At 29.2% G+C, this 17,960-nt stretch overlaps 1 protein-coding gene across 1 annotated transcript; it reads right to left on the bottom strand.

The window, feature by feature from the left end:
• Nucleotides 1–1,698: 1,698 nt before the first annotated feature.
• On the bottom strand, nucleotides 1,699–13,293 carry LOC145593132 (potassium transporter 5-like). Its single transcript, XM_081649642.1, has 8 exons — nucleotides 13,156–13,293; nucleotides 10,103–10,328; nucleotides 7,401–7,655; nucleotides 5,255–5,305; nucleotides 3,565–3,825; nucleotides 3,179–3,346; nucleotides 2,721–2,975; nucleotides 1,699–2,651 (listed from the first exon to the last, which is right to left on the bottom strand). Exons 1-8 carry the CDS (start codon nucleotides 13,291–13,293, stop codon nucleotides 1,699–1,701), a joined length of 2,307 nt encoding a protein of 768 aa, XP_081505768.1.
• Nucleotides 13,294–17,960: the final 4,667 nt, after the last annotated feature.

Raw genomic sequence — 17,960 nt, 5'->3', positions numbered from 1 at the left:
TGATGGATAAGGATTGCGACCGATTTTTTTAGTACAAAATTTCAGGTATAACAGACCGTAACAAGTCTAAAAACTTGTATTTTTTTTTTTAAATGTGAATTCAGTAATATAGAGAGCAGAGACTGTTAGACTTTTATTACTTTTATTAGTTCGGATTTGAGTAGGGTCAATCCTTAATTGGAGAGAAAGTTCTCTCAACAAGTATTGTTGTATTCTCAAGAATCGAATCCAAATCCTTAAGTTATGCTTTTGTTGTTCTACTTTAACATTTTGTATTTACTTTGTTCTTTCAAAATTGCTACTGAATCCTCTTATGTTCATTTTGTTTTTCCCATTTGAAAGTTTAATTACTCTCTTTGTATTTTATTAATTGCTTCATTTTTATAAATACAAAATTTTAAGAAAAATAGTAGAAAGTAGCATTTTATGATGGAAGCAAGGTTAGTTGAAGAATACAAAATCTGACAAAGTTTCCAAACACAAAAATGTGAAAAAGAAAAGTGAGTATAACTATATAAGTGGAGAGGAGAGAAAATATAAAAAAAAAAAAAAAAAAAAAAAAAAATTTTTTTTTTTTTTTTTTTTGAGAAAATGTTAAAATATAATATAAGGGGACTAGTAGTAGAGAGAAAAAATAATAAAATATTATTAAAAGTTTCTAAGAAGAAAATGAAGCAAGTAATAAAATAAAAGCGGAGGAAGGAGTATGAAAGTAGACACTTCGGTAATACAATAATGGCTCGTCACCTCTTCTTCTTCTTCACAGCTTTCTTTTTCTTCCTTTGCAACTGATTCTGCTAATACAACTATTGTTAATTTTATCAAAAAGACTTGTAACTAAGCCACAAATGCCCCCCTATGCATAAACAACCGCATCAACATCCATCCCAAAAAGACCACCAGTTTTGCCATCGTGACAACCATAACAAAGGTTCAAACCGTATCTAGCAAACTTGCCCAAGCCATACCAGGCTAGACAACCTAAACTTTAAACAAATGACACCAATTTCTAATAGTTTTATTACTTAGATTATTTTGTTAGTTTTCAATTTGTTATTTAGGACCCTCAATAACTTCAAAGCAATTATATTTAGCACAATAAATTGAATGAACACGATATAATCTTATTCGTTGTTTGAATTGATCATGAAATTTTACAAAATTAAATAAATTAAAGGTAATCTCCACTTTGATATTTTAATCATTTATCTGTCTTGATCGTATTTATTGTTACATTCTTTATTATTTTCCTCATCATATATCCTAATATTTAATTCTAAAAAGTCCTACAAAACTTTACGTGCAAGTTAGTGTGTTAATTATAAGAACGGAATGAATAAGAGAGAATGATATATAAGTTTAGTATAATATTCATTCATCAACTTATAACGTTGATTCTTAATATGTAAACATGGCATTCTTCATAACCATTTAACACAATATATAGTGTAATAGGTTTTTTTTTTTTTACACAAGTCAATAGGTATAAGTACTAATACTTGTCACAACTCACAATTGCTTTTTATATATATATATGAAAAGTTAAAATCAAAATATTAATTTTCAAATTAAAATCAAAATATATTTTCACACTGATAAATATATGTAGTTAAGTGTAATACACCACAATGTCATCAATCCGATTGAATTAGAAGTTGTTGCCTAGAAGATGTAGTTGATTATCAACCTTCACCATCTCTACAGCTCATATGTCATCCCAACTTTAAGCAATCGCTTACGAGGAATATCGAACATCTTATCACTTTGTCTTAAATTCTTCTTCATAAAATTGAAAGCAAAATCAATGACAATCCTCTTTCCAATACCAGATGATTTGTTAGCAGTTACTTCACTTTCACCCATCATGTGTACAACCCCTGCATTCCATGCCTTGTCGATCACCTCGATATCTTTCTCTAACACTTCCTCTTGAGCCCTTGTTAACACATGTTGGTTACCATCACCATGGTGAATTTGGTCACTTTCGTCGTGTTCTTGGACTTGTATGCTTTCGGGATGATCCATTTGTACATAAACCCAAAACTCGTCCTTCATAAATTCCTTCAATCTGTCAATTAACAGCCTCTCAAAAGGTTCTTCCTCATTACGAGCATCAGTGTATCCATATCTTACCACACAACGGAACACATAGAGGTCCCTTGGGTGCACTCTACGAAAGAGAAATCGTTCCTCTGGTGGAACTGTACTAATAGGCAACGACTTGACTGATGCAAAGACTAGTACAGAGTGCAAAACAGAGATGTTCTCCACATAATGGCCGAAAATAGGAGGGATTCCATCGACAAGTTCGGAGTAGAAGATTGCTAGCCCTGGGATACGACTACAATTGCTTTGATTAGCAAGATCCCTAAAAGTATTAGGTGAGATTTTGTGGTCCATCTCGTAGTGGTACTTCTTTCGATATACATAGTTCCATATGACCATAAGGCCAAGAAAGACACTAGCTAATGCTATTGGAAAATATCCACCATGAGGAAACTTGTAGAGCACCGAACTCAAGTAAACCAACTCGACTGACCAAATGCAGCACGCGTATATGATGGCTACTGCTATGTGTTTTTTCCAAATAACGAGTATAACAAGTATCATGAAACCTGATGTGATCGTCTCAGCAAGTGCAACAGCAATGCCTGTCACATAGTTGATATTAGAAAAATAACACAAGAAAGTAAAATGAAGAAAGATTTAAGGTAACTTACCATAGGCATGACCAATATTTTCGGTTGTTCTAAAAGCAAGTGTGACACCTACACAAGCCAACATAAGGAAGTAATTAATCTCCGGGATGTAAACTTGGCCTTCGTATTTGGCTGATGTATGAACGACTTGAACACGAGGGAAGCATCCTAGAGCAAGGGATTGTTGGATGATAGAGAATGTTCCCGAAATCATGGCTTGACTTGCTACGATTGTAGCTAGAACAGCTATGACAAACATTGGCCAGTACAATGGACCTGATAAAACAAATTAAACCAAATTAAGATATGTAAGATATACTGTTTATGTTAGATGAAAACACCATTCATAAAAGCATATTACTATATTGTGTTATATCCTTATATGTCACAATTGTATACAAAGTGCATTGTTATTTACGATAAAATACATAAACGATAAGATCAGTAGAAGAAAAAATAGAGTAACCATAATCATTCACCTGGTATGCATTCATAGAAGGTATCTTTAACTAGATTTTGGTTCACGCGAAGGAATGAAGCTTGCCCCGAGTATGTTAGCATAAGCGCGGGATATGTAACAAAAGACATACTTATTTGGATTGATTTAACTGAAAAATGTCCAACATCAGCAAATAATGCTTCAGTCCCTGCACATACAAAGACAATGTGAATTATGTAAGCAACAAACTTATCAATATTGCGATTTTAGCAATTCATCATATAGTTAGAAATGCTTATAAGATCCTATATATATTATACATGTATGTTTATTTAACGCAAGACATAAATAATGCATCATGCAATTATTAAAAGAACATTATTGTACATTTGTACAAAATCATGAGTAAGTAGTGATATGACAAACCTGTGATACAAAGGAAGACACCACCAAGGGAGATCCAAGCATCTCTACCATTCCTTTGAAAATACTGAATAATGTACCATGGATTTACTGCCTTAATAACAGTAGGATCATATTTTATGAAATTGTAGACACCAATTCCAGCATTAAATGCAAACCATACAGTTACAATTGGAGCAAAACTATATCCTACTTTATCAGTCCCAAATCTTTGAGCTGAAAATAGTAGAACTAATATGCCTATTGATATCCAAACAACTCTTCCTGCAAAACAAAATAAATTAAATTAAATTTTAAATAATATTGTTCACATGCAATGTATATAATTACAGAAATCTAGCACATTTTCATATATATGCATCCCAAAATTCCTAATTTATCAAAAATTCAAAATGGGTTATCCAACATTCCAACATCCAAGCCTAAACGGACACTTTTTACACACTTTCACTTTGGCTATTAATTATTATAATCTATACTTAACTATACTATATATTAAAAGACATTTATAAAATTGTATATGTGCCAAAGACATCTGCCACGTGTATCTCTTTTTACACCAGTATTACGATATACAATACATGATCATTTAACAACCTTTAGCATTATGTCACATCATTATTGAATGGAAACCACATGTATTACCATCTTAGCTAGAATTAAATTATGCACCATTAATCCACATTTATAAAGACATATTACCTCCGTTATTTATGTTTAAATAGTTGCAACAATTTGACTTTTATACTATTCATTTGTTTCACTTTAACTAGGTTAGACAGTTTATACTTAAATAAAAATATAGTCATGTAGGATCTTGTTAGATTCTTCTCAATTTATTCAATTTTAATTAAAATGTTTATAATTTTTACATGCTGATAATTAAAAATATTAATGATTGAAAACATGCATCGGCAAGGGTGAAAAGAGAAGTGTTGCAACTAAAAAAAAAAGTACATGTAGGGATGTCACTATGTCAGTAGGGTGGGTCAATTAGGAGATCTGCCCCAGTGGGGCGAGAATGGGTCTCGGTCTGGCGAGTGGTGGGGCGGGGATGGAGCTGAAAACCATACTCACCATGGGTGATGGGGTGGGGCTGGATTTTGTACCCGTCTCATCCTTACCTCATACCCCTCCCCCCCCCCCCCCCCCCCCCACACACACACACACACACATGTTTATATTATAAACAAAAAAGTGTGTAATATTAAGAATGAATTCTTTTTTTTTTTATTGTAATCTATATTAATTATGTAGGATTGTGTATTTGAGAGACGAAAATTAGGCGGGTCTTGGGTAGGAATTAGGTGGGGATGGATATCCAAGTGGGGGTGAGGCAAGGATGGTTTTGGAATTGTACCTGCCGGGGCGGGAATGGGTATGAATTTTGGACCCGCCGCGAGGATGGGGATGGAAATGAAAATGTTAGGTGGGGATGGGGATGGGGATGGGAAGGCCAACATCCGTCCCGCCCCAATGACATCCCTAAGTACATGTATTAGATTGTAGAATAAAATCCAAAAATAAGTTATCGTTGTCATTATATTCTTAATTACCCACGTTAAAAAATTAATAAGTCTTTTAAAACATCTAATAATAAAAAAAATAAAAAATAAAATCACTCGAAGTAACACTAGAGTAAAGCCCGGATCACACACCAGTGAATAATGAAAATAAAGACTAGAGACTATACCTTCAGTAAAAACAGGCGAAGCTCCTTTTAGCCCACTTATAGCTGATAAAACTGGAGATTAAAAAATAGATTATCATTAGAGTGATGCTAATGAAGGTCACAAGTTGTCATAAACAAATACGGAGTATTATTGTCACAAATAAACACATCACTTTTACGTCCATATTGTCATCATTTGAGATTATTTTAGCTTTTTTTGAAAATTCTTAGCTTCAATTATTATAATTAGAAACGTTTTAAATTATTGAAGATGTAAAAACAAAAGGACAAGTAAAGAAGAGGGACAAAAGAAATTAAATCATACATTATTACATTAAATAGATATATTTTTGTTTATAGTCTTCCCTACCTTATAAAAAGTAGAAAGTAACTCTTAGGAATAGTGTGCTACCAATTATACCCTCACTATTGTGTATAAAATTGTGTGCAAAATGTGTATTTACTTTTTTACCCTCAATAATATGTTTACTATCATTAATACATTTAATGTTTTTTTTTCATTAAACATATATCATCAATTAATTCGGTTTTTTTTTAATAAAATATATGTAATGCTTTTTTTTTACTAATTAAAAAAAATTAATGCTTTACACTTCATATGATATTATTTTTATTTCCCTACCTTATAAAAAGTAGAAAGTAACTCTTAGGAATAGTGTGCTACCAATTATACCCTCACTATTGTGTACAAAATTGTGTGCAAAATGTGTATTTACTTTTTTATCCTCAATAATATGTTTACTATCATTAATACATTTAATGTTTTTTTTTCATTAAACATATATCATCAATTAATTCGGTTTTTTTTTAATAAAATATATGTAATGCTTTTTTTTTACTAATTAAAAAAAATTAATGCTTTACACTTCATATGATATTATTTTTATTTAAAATGAAAAAAAAAATTGTATGTACGAATAGATGATTTATTACCAACTACCAAGGGATTATTTTATCTAATTGTTGCCTGAATGTTAATGTTTATGCGAGTTGTAGGGTGTAATTGTTTCTCTTTTTTAGTTTCATATAGTTAATCTCATACTTCCTCCGTTTTCTTTTACTTGCAACACACCTTTTAGGCACGCAGTTTTAGGAGATGATTAGTGAGGGTAAACGAGCGATTTTATCAATATAATTTTTACACGAAAATTAGAATAGGGTTAAGTATCATTTGTAAAAATTATAATGAATAATTTATCCGTTTACATTACATTAAACCGACCTCAAAACACGTGCCACAAGGCTGTGTTGCAAGTAAAAAGAAACGGAGGAAGTATAATTTATGTAGAGTAATTACTAGGTTGGGTAAGAGTATAGACTTTCAAATAGTAATGATCCGAAAAATTGTTCTACTATTGCATATGTAATGTTAAATTACTTCTTTTAGTATATAATATGTGCTCTATGATTTTTGAATTGTATTTAATCCATTTCTAATTAAGTTTGTATATGTTTTTGTAATATTACACTGTTGAATAATTGCATAGATGTTTCTTGAAGAAAGGTTGTGCAGGAAATTAAAAAACGAAAACTTTAAATACACATTCCATTAATTTATCAAACTATTTTCCCTAAAATCCCAATGTTGCGAAAAGTTTAACACAACCCAATATAAACATCAAGAAAGGGCAAATCACTTCGCGCGCATCGCGCGCGTCAACTGCCCTAGTTAGAAATAAATTAGTTTCTTATAATCCAAACTATGTCAAATTAATAGTCATTGTCACAAGTGAAGCATTTTTCTAACAAGATACACCTAGCAAAAAGAAAATTGTCCAAATTTGACTTTTATTAAGGTTGAGTATTCTAATTAAGACAATTAAAAAAATCATTTCTCATAGATGATAGCTAAAATATTTAATATAATAATATTCATGACATATACATATTTGAGTTTAGTGAAGAATTCTACTACTTCAAAGTATGTGAAATATCTCTTAAAAATAATTAGTTGTTTCTTCAACCTTCACTAGTTAAGATTTTTAAAATATAAAAATCAAATCATTAATTAAAAGTCAGATGACATCATAACTTACCCCTAAAATTATTACAAATAAGGGTGGGAGATAAGTTTAGTTTGAATAACTAAATAGATCACAATTTGTAACGTAATTGACTCCGTACTTTATAAGGAAAGATATAAAACCTGAGATGGATGGAGTGAGGACACCATCACCGATGACCAAGGAAGTAGAAAGCATTGTAACAATCAAAAGAATGTACTTGGAAAGCTTGTTGTTTTCCAAGAAGGTTTTGAGCTTCAATGATACACCTAATTGATTGCATTTGGTTGGCAATTCAAGTTGGTAGTTCGATACTTCTTGATCTTCAATTTGTTGACTAGGTAGTAAACCAACTTTTGCATTTCGACATAGAAGGGAATACAAGGCAAATGTTCCACCTATAAGTAAAAACAAAGAAACCTAACATAAATTAATTAACGAGACCTCTAAAATCTTACAATTAATCCCTTTTTGATAGAATCGAATTTACATTATTACAATATTATACATCCGAGTGCATCATACAAAATTTATACTAATATTTATTTTTTCACATTATATTTCTTCAAATAGCAAAGAGCGATGTATACCACGGAGAATGTTTAGACGATATATACACTACTAGAGAACATGATGCATATACTTAGCTTAATAGAATATATTTGTACTCCATATGTATCATTTTAATTCTTGAAAACACAATTCATAATACAAGAATATACAGTGAAAGAATATAATACATTTCAAAACAATAAAGAACACAAAGTTATTGTAAAAGAACATTGAACAATTCAAGAAATAGGATACGTTCTTTTATAATTATCATTTTTTTTTTAATTACAATACATCCGTTTACATTAAATTGTATATGTGGAGAATATAATATAAACGACCTTGATGTAACTCTGTAACCTAAACCAATATGGTGTTTTTATTCCAAATACTGATAGGAATCAATGTAAACTAATTGATGATTACATTAATTAACTCCATAAGCTAAAGTATCTCAATCAATTAAAAAGAAAAACAAAAAAAATATAGAGTATTATTACAATTCTACCGTTAAGATTAAGGGTATATTTGTTTCATCTTATTTTAACTTATTTACGGAGTATCTTATTTCAAAAGAAAAATTATTCATATAAATTCAAACAAAAAAAATTAATTTCAAAAAAAATATGTTCAGATAATATGAAATGAGTTTAGAAAAAATATTTTCAAAATTGTTAAATAAAGTAAATTCAATAAAATAAATCAGAAAAAATAAATGCAAAAAAATTTCAAATGAAATAAAATCAATTAAAATATTACAAGTTTAGAATAAACAAAATATAATATAAGTTCATTGAAAGTTCATATAAAATAAAATAAGTTCATTTAACTTCAAAAAAAAAAAAATCTGACATAATCAAATAGAGCTCTAATTACTCCATATCAAACAAATTTAAGCTGTCAAAGAAAGAATTAAAAAAAATCCTCTCTTTTTAATTGCAATGTTTGAGATTTTACACAATTTATGTACTCTCTTTTGAATGTCTTGCGTGTTTTATAAGTCAAGAAAAACATTATTATATCAGAAACTAATTAAATTTGTCTCAAAGATGCTTTTACAATATAAACTTTAATAATTCAAACTATAAAATAATTAAGATATCAATAGTCTAAAATGTAAAATGACAAGTGTTATAACTTTTTACATTGTAATTCTAAAAATAAAATAAGTTATACTATTAGAAGAGTTATATGTACTATAACTTATAATTTATTGTGAAGTAACGTAATATATTAAATGAGATTCTTATATACACTTAGGTATTTGGGTGTAAATAATAACCTTTGGTTGGTGAGATGGCATGGTCAAGGAGTGCTTAAGATGAACTCGGTCTTATTGATTATAATAATGATTGATTAATGATTAGATTAGAATTAATTTCAGGTAGATACTAGTACAACGTTATACAAATAAAAGGACACGATTGCTTACGCATTTCTGTAATGCCGTACTAGCTTAGCTTACTACTGTAGTATTATAATCAATAATGCCACTTATGATCATTTATTTAATAATGCCAAGTGTACTTTAAATACTTAAAATTGCTTTTGGAATATTCTTAAGCAATACCACTACCCTAATCATTATATTTACTCCCTTTATTTCTAAATAATTACTCAATTTTTAACTTTAAAACTCATTATCCGATTAACCAAATTTTGTAAGAAGATGGCCATTTCACCCCGTCTGTTATTTTGGAGCAAAATATTATTAGTAGAAAAAAAAAAGGATTTTTTTTTTCCTTTTTTTGCTAAGGTACTTAAGATTTGAGAGAAAATCCATCAACTATTTTACAGAAAAGATAAAATGGAAAAAGGTGTTTTTTTCGTTTAATTGCAATCGCTTTTAAAATATTCTAATTTCATAATAAAACCAAAAATAAAACAACTCTTATATATAATCAACATTGTGATGAGATTTAGTATCATAATTGTTGTGCATAGAAATTAAGAAAATAGACAAAATTTAAGAAAAGTTGTAAAATGAACTATATATTAGATAGCTAGGCCTATTCATATATATTACGTAGTATATAAACTTCTTACTTTTCTTGAATTTTTTTCTAGGTATTAAAATTCAATTTTGTTTATATATACCAATAATTTATTTTGTGAAAGAAAAATATATGTACATAATAATTCTCACTTTTTTCCTGTTATATACTTATATATGCGATGAGAGACAGATATAAATAGATCAAGCAACAAACAGTATAAGGTAATGTTGTAATAATAATCTTGAAACTATCTAAAAAAAATGTAGCAATAGGTCAAAGAAAGGTTGAATTATTACCCTTTCCATTGTCATTGGCCCGTAACACGATAAAGACATACTTGATAACGGGTAGTAAAGTAATGGTGTAATATATGAGAGAAAGAACTCCCAAAATATCATCTTTATGCTTAATTCCGCTAGTGAAGGTGCTTGCATAAACATAAAGAGGCGAAGTACCAATATCTCCATATATAACACCAAGACTTTGAAAGGCCAAACTTAGCACCACTGCCCAACTTGCATTCTGTTCAACCCAAAATCACAAACATACAAACAAAATAAGAAAAACAAAAGAAGAAATAGTAGATCAATATTAAACTATTTACCCATTTATTTATTATGAAAAAAATAAAATAAAATAATAAGAGAATTAACTATTTATGAAAATTTTAATCCCCCCCCCCCCCCCCTTTTTTGCAATAGCATATACTGGGAGATTTTAAGATTTGTTTATGATAAAGTTTTTTTTTGTACTTAATCAATAATTAAATATGATATTAAGCTTTATTATTACAAGTTTGCTACATAAATAATTCAAATGCATTGATTTTTTTTATTTTATTTTTTATGTTTTTATTTTTTGTGGTGAAGAAATGCATTGAATCTTGATTTGCCGTGAGTATCATATGGTTAACAGTAGTTAGTACGATATTACAATATGATACTCCCTACGGAGTACTTTATAAATTTCCTAAAAAGACTCGCAGGGAGTATAAATTAATTTATATGCTTTGTCTATCAATCCATGGGCACATGCTTTATACTTCCTCTGTTTTTTTTAGTTGACATCGTTTGACTTTTACACTATTTACACAATATGCTTTGACTCGCTTTTGTAGTTTATGGATACGATAAAACATATTCATGTTGGATCTTGTTTGAATCGTTGCAATGTATATTTTATTAATATCTATTTTTTATAATTTTACAATGTTGATAATTAGATATATTAATCGTTAAAAACATGCGTTGACAAGCGTGAAATAGAAAGGTGTAGCTATAAAAAACAAAGGAAGTAAGGCCTTGTTCTGTTCACCTTATTTCCACTTATTTCAGGATTAATAAGTTATGTTTTTTCAACAAAAAAAAAACATAAAATCTTGCTAACGAACGCTTCCGGGACATTGGATAAGCATTTAAAATATTACTTAAAATGTTATTAATTTGGGAAAGCATGACAAAATCACGCGTCATCAGTGTAATTAATGTTAATTTTTAATTTAATCCTTCTACTTTAGCTCACTACTAGAAAAGGCCTGTTTCCGACGGACCTCATTTTCCGTCACAAAATTTAAATTAAACGACAGAATTAAGGTTGTCATAAAAATCAGTCGGAAATATTAGTTTGCGACGGAAATTCCCTCGCAGAATTTCCGACGGAATACATTTCTGTCGGAAAATGTATTTTCTGACAGAATATTTCGTAGCAAATTTATTTACGACGGAAATTTCCGTCGGAACTACATTTTCCGACAGAATTACTTTCCATCGCAAAAATTTGAAAAACAAAACCTCCCACCCTTGCTTTTCATGACAGAAACAGCAAAAAAAAAGGGGAAGAGAGAGAAAGAAAGAAAGGGAGAAAGAGAGAGAAAGATCTCGCCGACACCGAAGCATGTGAAAAGTACAATTATAGATAAAAGTTAGAGAGAAAAAATGGAGAAAAGTACAAAGCATGTGCAAAATTATTTAAGGGTAACATAGGAAGTAGAATAAAGTTAAAAAAGTGAGGGTATAATGATCTTTACATATTAGCTAAAAATAGAAATAGGAACAATGTTTTGACACTCTAAAATAGGAAAACATGAATTATATTATGGGACAGAGGGAGTAGCTTACTTGGTTAAAAAAACACAACTTTTATGTCTTTCTTTGCACCATAAAAAACAAAATAAATAAAAAAATAAAATAAAATAAAAATAATACATATATCATTAATTATGTTAAATTTTTAAAAATATTTTAATTTAATTATGGAAAGAATCTCATATTTGTTAGAATACTTTTATAGATAAGAGATATTTATGTCTTATGGACAGTTAAAAATATCTAGCAAAAACAAATATTTTCTTCATTTGGGACATTTAAATCAGCCAAAATTTAAATCTTTTTTTTTTTTTAAATCATATTTTATCGATTTGTGAATGACCTCGCTCATTTTGGAAGACAAAACATTTGTAAATGTTGTGTATGGTATACTATTATAAACATAAAGTTAACTTGTAAATAGCCAAATAGGTGATGTTTATATGATTATCTAGCATGATTAAACTCTATATATCTAACATAGTTTTGGTTACGCTGAATAATCTAATTAGTAATATAATCGTTTTTTAATAAATAAAATTTAAACTATCAAATTAAATGCTAAATCTTATAATTTAATTATTGAATCAAAATTTGAATAGAGTTTTATTATTATATTTTATACGAAGTATTTATTTACCTTTTTTCTTTTCTTTTTTTTTTTTTTTTTTTTGCTATTTCATTCTAAGAACTTTGCATTTAAAAAAAAAAATACTCAGAAATAACAAATATTAAAATTCTAAAGATGCATGCATCATGAAGCTAAGCTAGCTTCTCCAATCTCCAAGACTCCAACAAATTTATAATTGTTACATTATCTGTAGACACCAACTCACCTATTCCTAGGTTTCCTAGCTAAGTCATATTCTTAATTTCCTCGAACAGAATAATACCGAATCTTTATTATTCAATACTAATTTACTTTTAAAGAATGATTAAGGTACTAATTAAATATATTAGTCCATACTTTCGAAATTAGATCTTCTCCCTAAACTTTCTTCAATATTCCTATTACAACCCTTGACTTTTACAATAACTCACCTTAATTTTTAGACAACACAATAGCTCAATGGTAAACACTAAATCAGAACGGACATTTTGATTTACAAACTTTACAATTATAACACTACAATTTTAGTACGTGCTCATATAAACCCTATAAATTAAACTTGTTCAATGACACATTAATACAATATAAAATTAAAGTTAAGGCGAGATGACAACTAATTTTAAAAAAACTCTGTAGAGATAAAAATGATGCATACCGCTGTGGAATGCCCTCCGGCATGGTGGCCTTTGACATTAGAGGATTCAAGATCAAGGGAATCATGACGACGCAACCTTGTCGTCTTCCCTTGACCCTCATCAGAATCAGGATTGCTGCTTATGTTACTCTTTGGCATTTACAATAATTTTTAGTTTGTAATTTTTTTGTGTTTTGGCGTTAAACACTAAAACATGGGAAGCTACTTACAAACTAGGAAGAAGTAAAGGAAGAAGGCTGATGAAAGGGTTTATAAAGAGAAGAAATGTGGGACCTAAACATGTAATTAATTAATTGTTAATGATTCCATTAGATGCGGAGTTGTTCTTGGCCTTTGGGCAGATTTCATGAGCCGTAGGAGTTTTTAAGGGTTTTTTTATACAATTATTGAGCATTTTTAAAGTCAACTTAACTGCCTTTTTTAGAATACTACGGTATGAAATAAATTATGCATATCATTTTGTCTTGTATGTTTACTTTTAAATGTTACATGTTGATTTTTACATTTGTCATGAATAAATCTGATCATTAATATTTTTATCAGAAAAAATTTCGAAAATAAACTAAATTTTTCATGGTTAGCTCAAGATATATAAGTTAAATTAACTTTTGATAAGCGAGCTAAGAAAACTTGGCAATCTATACCTCTAGGGTATAGGATCGCTTAGGCTAAAAGTGTGATAGTTTTTAGGTCAAAATGCTACAACTAAAAGTGAATTGACTAAATATATTCATACCAGTATATGTAACCAAAAATAAAGGTGTATGCTCTGAAACACTGTCCAAAACATTAATAATACTTGTTACAAAAATTCCTTTACAGTGGACACTTTCCCCTAAGAGGCCGATAATACTAGACAATTACGGCGAGAAAATACAATTAAGTTGATCTATTTGATTAACAAAATTCGTCAATCAAGAGGTTATATTTGTCTTTACATGCTATAAATTGTAATTGACAGGCTGCTGTCTTCCACTCATTCCTCCATACCTGTATATCGAAGAGTTTCAATGGAGGAACCAAAGCTCACGAGTACTTGCAATGGAAACCTTTCCCCTTTAGATTAACCATGCTTTTTATTTCTCTATTTATAATAAGGTTTTCTTTTAATTAGGCGGTGAAGCCGCTGAAAAGTGGTGGTGGAAATGGTCGCTTTGAATGGAGTAGCTTCCACGGAGGAGCTTTGATAAAAGAGGGGGGGGGGGGGGGGGGGGGCGGGGAGGAAAGTAAAACCTAGTATTTACAAAATTGTCTTTTATCAATGCTTATAGTGGTTGGAAAAACTTTTGTATACACCCGGTTTACACTAATATTAGTGTACATCATTCGAGCAGTATAAGGGTAACTTTTAGATAATTTTAGGGTAACTTTTTGCCTTTTTTTTTGGTAACTTTAAACATAATACAATTTTTATATAAATAGACAATAAGAAAAGTTTTACAAAGGTAATTTAATCACATTCAATCACTAATAATTGATTTTTAGTCATTTAAAATGTGATTTTTTACTAATAAAGCGTAGATAATTTTTATTGTATTGGGTTACTTTTATGCATATTGGGGTAACTTTTATTCATTTCAGGGGTAATTTTTTATCACTACTTTAGGCTATCTTTATAATGGATGTACAATAATTATTGTACACCTAATTTTTTTTAAAAGTTTGTGTAGTGCTTGATCTTTATGATCTCTTCGTGTTTTTTTTAAGTATTACATAAGGTGCACTTTTAGCAAAAAACTACATTTAAATACTATCTCTCTCTCCTATTATAGTCCCCACCCAAACCACTACTACTTTTTATTATAATAATTTCGTGTTTCTCGCATTCAATACTTTTCAGTACGTAGTAAATTATCAACCTCACTATCTTTCTTTTACATTTTTTTAATGCTCCAAGTACCCCACTTGCTTCTTATTTACTTATTTTATTTAAATTTATTTAATTAATTATAGTTTGAGTAGTTAAAGTGTAATACTTAAACAAATGCGGAGGGAGTACTACTTTGCAACAGATTGACAAGTTTTGTGAATTAAAAAAATAAATCAACCGGGGCAGCCTCCAACTAAGGCATACATATACAATATGCCTCTAGAGAAAAATAAATTAAAAATTAAAATACTAATTGAAAACCTAGTCACTTTTGATGTACGAAGGATTGACTTAATCGTACAAATTGAGTAAAACTATTTCCAACCGTACATGGTATATTATTGGTAACTAAGCAAAGTTTGGTGGAGTTGGTGGAAAATTCATCTTGTGACTTTGAGATCGCAAGTTCGAGCCCCACCAAGTACAAAAATGCTTGGGAGTAGGGGGATTCCCTTACCTCCCTCCTCTACTGTCAAGCGATGACCTGCGGAGCTGGACTGTCTAAACCTCTGAGAGGTGCCAGAAAAATGGTATATTATTGGTATATATGTATACACATTACTTGTACAAAACTATGGGTCATATAAAGTCAAAGAATCGTTTATAGGTTGGCAAATCCATTTATGAAATCATACCCAAGAATTTTAAAGTACAAAAAACCATTTGAGCATTTCAAATTTTAAGTCATGTCAACATACATAGCTTAGGAAACAATAACACAAGTGTACACACATACTTACATCATCTTAATACTTGTATAAACCAAGGTTAATAAAAACAATTAGCCTAAATCACATAAAACAAACCCCACCACTATTTAAACCTCTTTTTTTTTTTTTATTGCAATTAAGTTACAATGCCCACAACTCACAAGAACATTACAAATGAATGAATGATCGTACATTCGTACACTTGTTTGATCTCAGTTTTTGTCACTAAACCAAGACCTATCGGTACTGCTATAGTGCTATTTATAAAAACTTGAGATGCGGAAATATACTTTGCACCATATAATTTCCTAAATTATTTTTGTTTTTAAATAGGCCAATTAAATTGAAATAATTGTACTTCTCGACAATGATTATATTAGATAGTTTCTATTTTTTTTTTTTTTTTTTTGACAGAAAGTTTCTCTTATTTTTGAAAACTGATAGTTTCTATTATTGATTAGTTAGTGATTGTATAAAATAGTTTCCATATTATTTGTTTGCAAAGAGCCAAGGGAAATCATTTATTCTTATCACGAAGTATTCCCCCATTCCATAATATAGTATCTATTTGTATTTTCTTGCACAACTAAATTTTAACCATAAATTCACTATATAATTAATCAAAGAAATTATCTTATAAACTGTCATTTTATTTCTAAATAAAATCTGTAAAGATGGCAAAATGAGGGTTATCAATTTTATAATCTTCTTCCTCTAAGCAAATTCTCTCAATAATCGTGTTATTTGTGTTCATAGCATAGCAATCCCATCAAGAATGTATAGTGGAGCTAATATTATCCCAAGGACAAAGCTAAGATTAATCTCGTCCTAATCTAGTTGGTTTTTTCTTTACAGGTTATTTTGTAAATTTTTTTTTTTTTTTTTTTTTTTATGATATTTTATTACTCCATAGTATTCTAATTTCAAACCATCGGGCTCTAAAACAAATATGTTAGCTAGAACTCTCAATATTTGGTTATTTTGGCTTTAAGCTTGCCAAGTTAACCTCTACTTTTAATAATTATTATTTGTTGAAGTTATGTATAGAATGAAACGTGTCAGCTGAACAAAAAAACGTATTTGAAGTAGAAAGTTACGAAGTGCTTTATATTATCTAAGATCCGAGAGAATAATATCTCTATTAGATTAATATCTTTACTAGATTGGAGCAAAACAACAAAATTTGACCTTTATTTTGATTTATTTTAATGAAATTATGCATTTGGAGAAGCACTCATTGAGTAATAAGAATTTGCCACGGCTGCCAGAGGTTGAATTTTTGCATACACGGATTGAACACTGCTATACATGGGTAGCCTATTTCAATTGTACAATTATTCGTACTTAATTGTACATTATATTTATTCAATTATTTTAGGAAAATTATTTCTTCATATTCTATACAATTATTAATCTCTATCAACCGTTGAGAATCTAATTATCTCGTGTAGAGTTGAAATTTATGAACAAACAAAATCAAGTACGTGCCAACCAAAAAGTCAATATATACTAAGATGATTGAAAAATAAATAATTCACTTCACTAGATAAAATTATCACACCCAATTTATGCTTATAGTTTAATGTTTAATTAGTAAGAGTATAGTTGATTGATAAAATTATTCTTTTTGAACATTATTGACGTTTAATAAGCTTGATAATGGTAGGTTAATAGTTTAATGCTTCATCGATTGATACAATTCATGAAATGATGTAATTACGTAAGACTAATTCCATTGATGGTGATATAATATACCACTTTTCCCACAAAGTTTTATTGTGACGAGGCTAATAGGCATTGATAGATATATATTGTTCTTTATACGAAATACTACTCCTGTTTTTTTTAAAATGCAACATTTTAACTCTCACCCAGGATTTTATATGATTTGAGTTGAATTTGTTATGTATTGTTTAAATGGGATTTGATGAATTCGAAAAAAGTATAAATAAGAGATGTAAGAGAAAAAAAATATATATTGAAAAAGGTAAAAATGGAGACCATGTAAGTAGTGAAATTATATTACGACTGTGTATAATCTTTTTATATATTTAAAAAACGTTATGTTAAAAAGAAAATTGGACGATTATGAAAGTGTTGCATCTTAAAAAACAGATGAAGTATTTAATTTGTTTTTCTACACCAAAAGTACTATATGCAATGGTACTTCAGCCGAATCTTGAGAATAAATAAGCTAAGCTTGAATTTCTGATGAATTTTAATGT

The sequence above is a fragment of the Chenopodium album genome, chromosome 18 (genome assembly GCF_948465745.1).
Source record: "Chenopodium album chromosome 18, dcCheAlbu1.1, whole genome shotgun sequence".
Classification (NCBI taxonomy): Eukaryota; Viridiplantae; Streptophyta; class Magnoliopsida; order Caryophyllales; family Amaranthaceae; genus Chenopodium; species Chenopodium album.
Note: the sequence above shows the minus strand (reverse complement) of the source record. Positions and strands in the feature narration are given on the sequence as shown.

What these genes read in the sequence shown, in the direction of transcription:
- LOC145593132 (XM_081649642.1), bottom strand. Translation starts at nt 13,293, where the DNA reads ATGCCAAAGAGTAACATAAGCAGCAATCCTGATTCTGATGAGGGTCAA. An exon ending in TTCGCCTGTTTTTACTGAAG is followed by an intron (nt 3,826 to 5,254) that starts GTATAGTCTCTA and finishes TTTGTTTTGCAG; the next exon opens with GAAGAGTTGTTTGGATATCA. An exon ending in CTTCTATGAATGCATACCAG is followed by an intron (nt 2,976 to 3,178) that starts GTGAATGATTAT and finishes TTGTTTTATCAG; the next exon opens with GTCCATTGTACTGGCCAATG.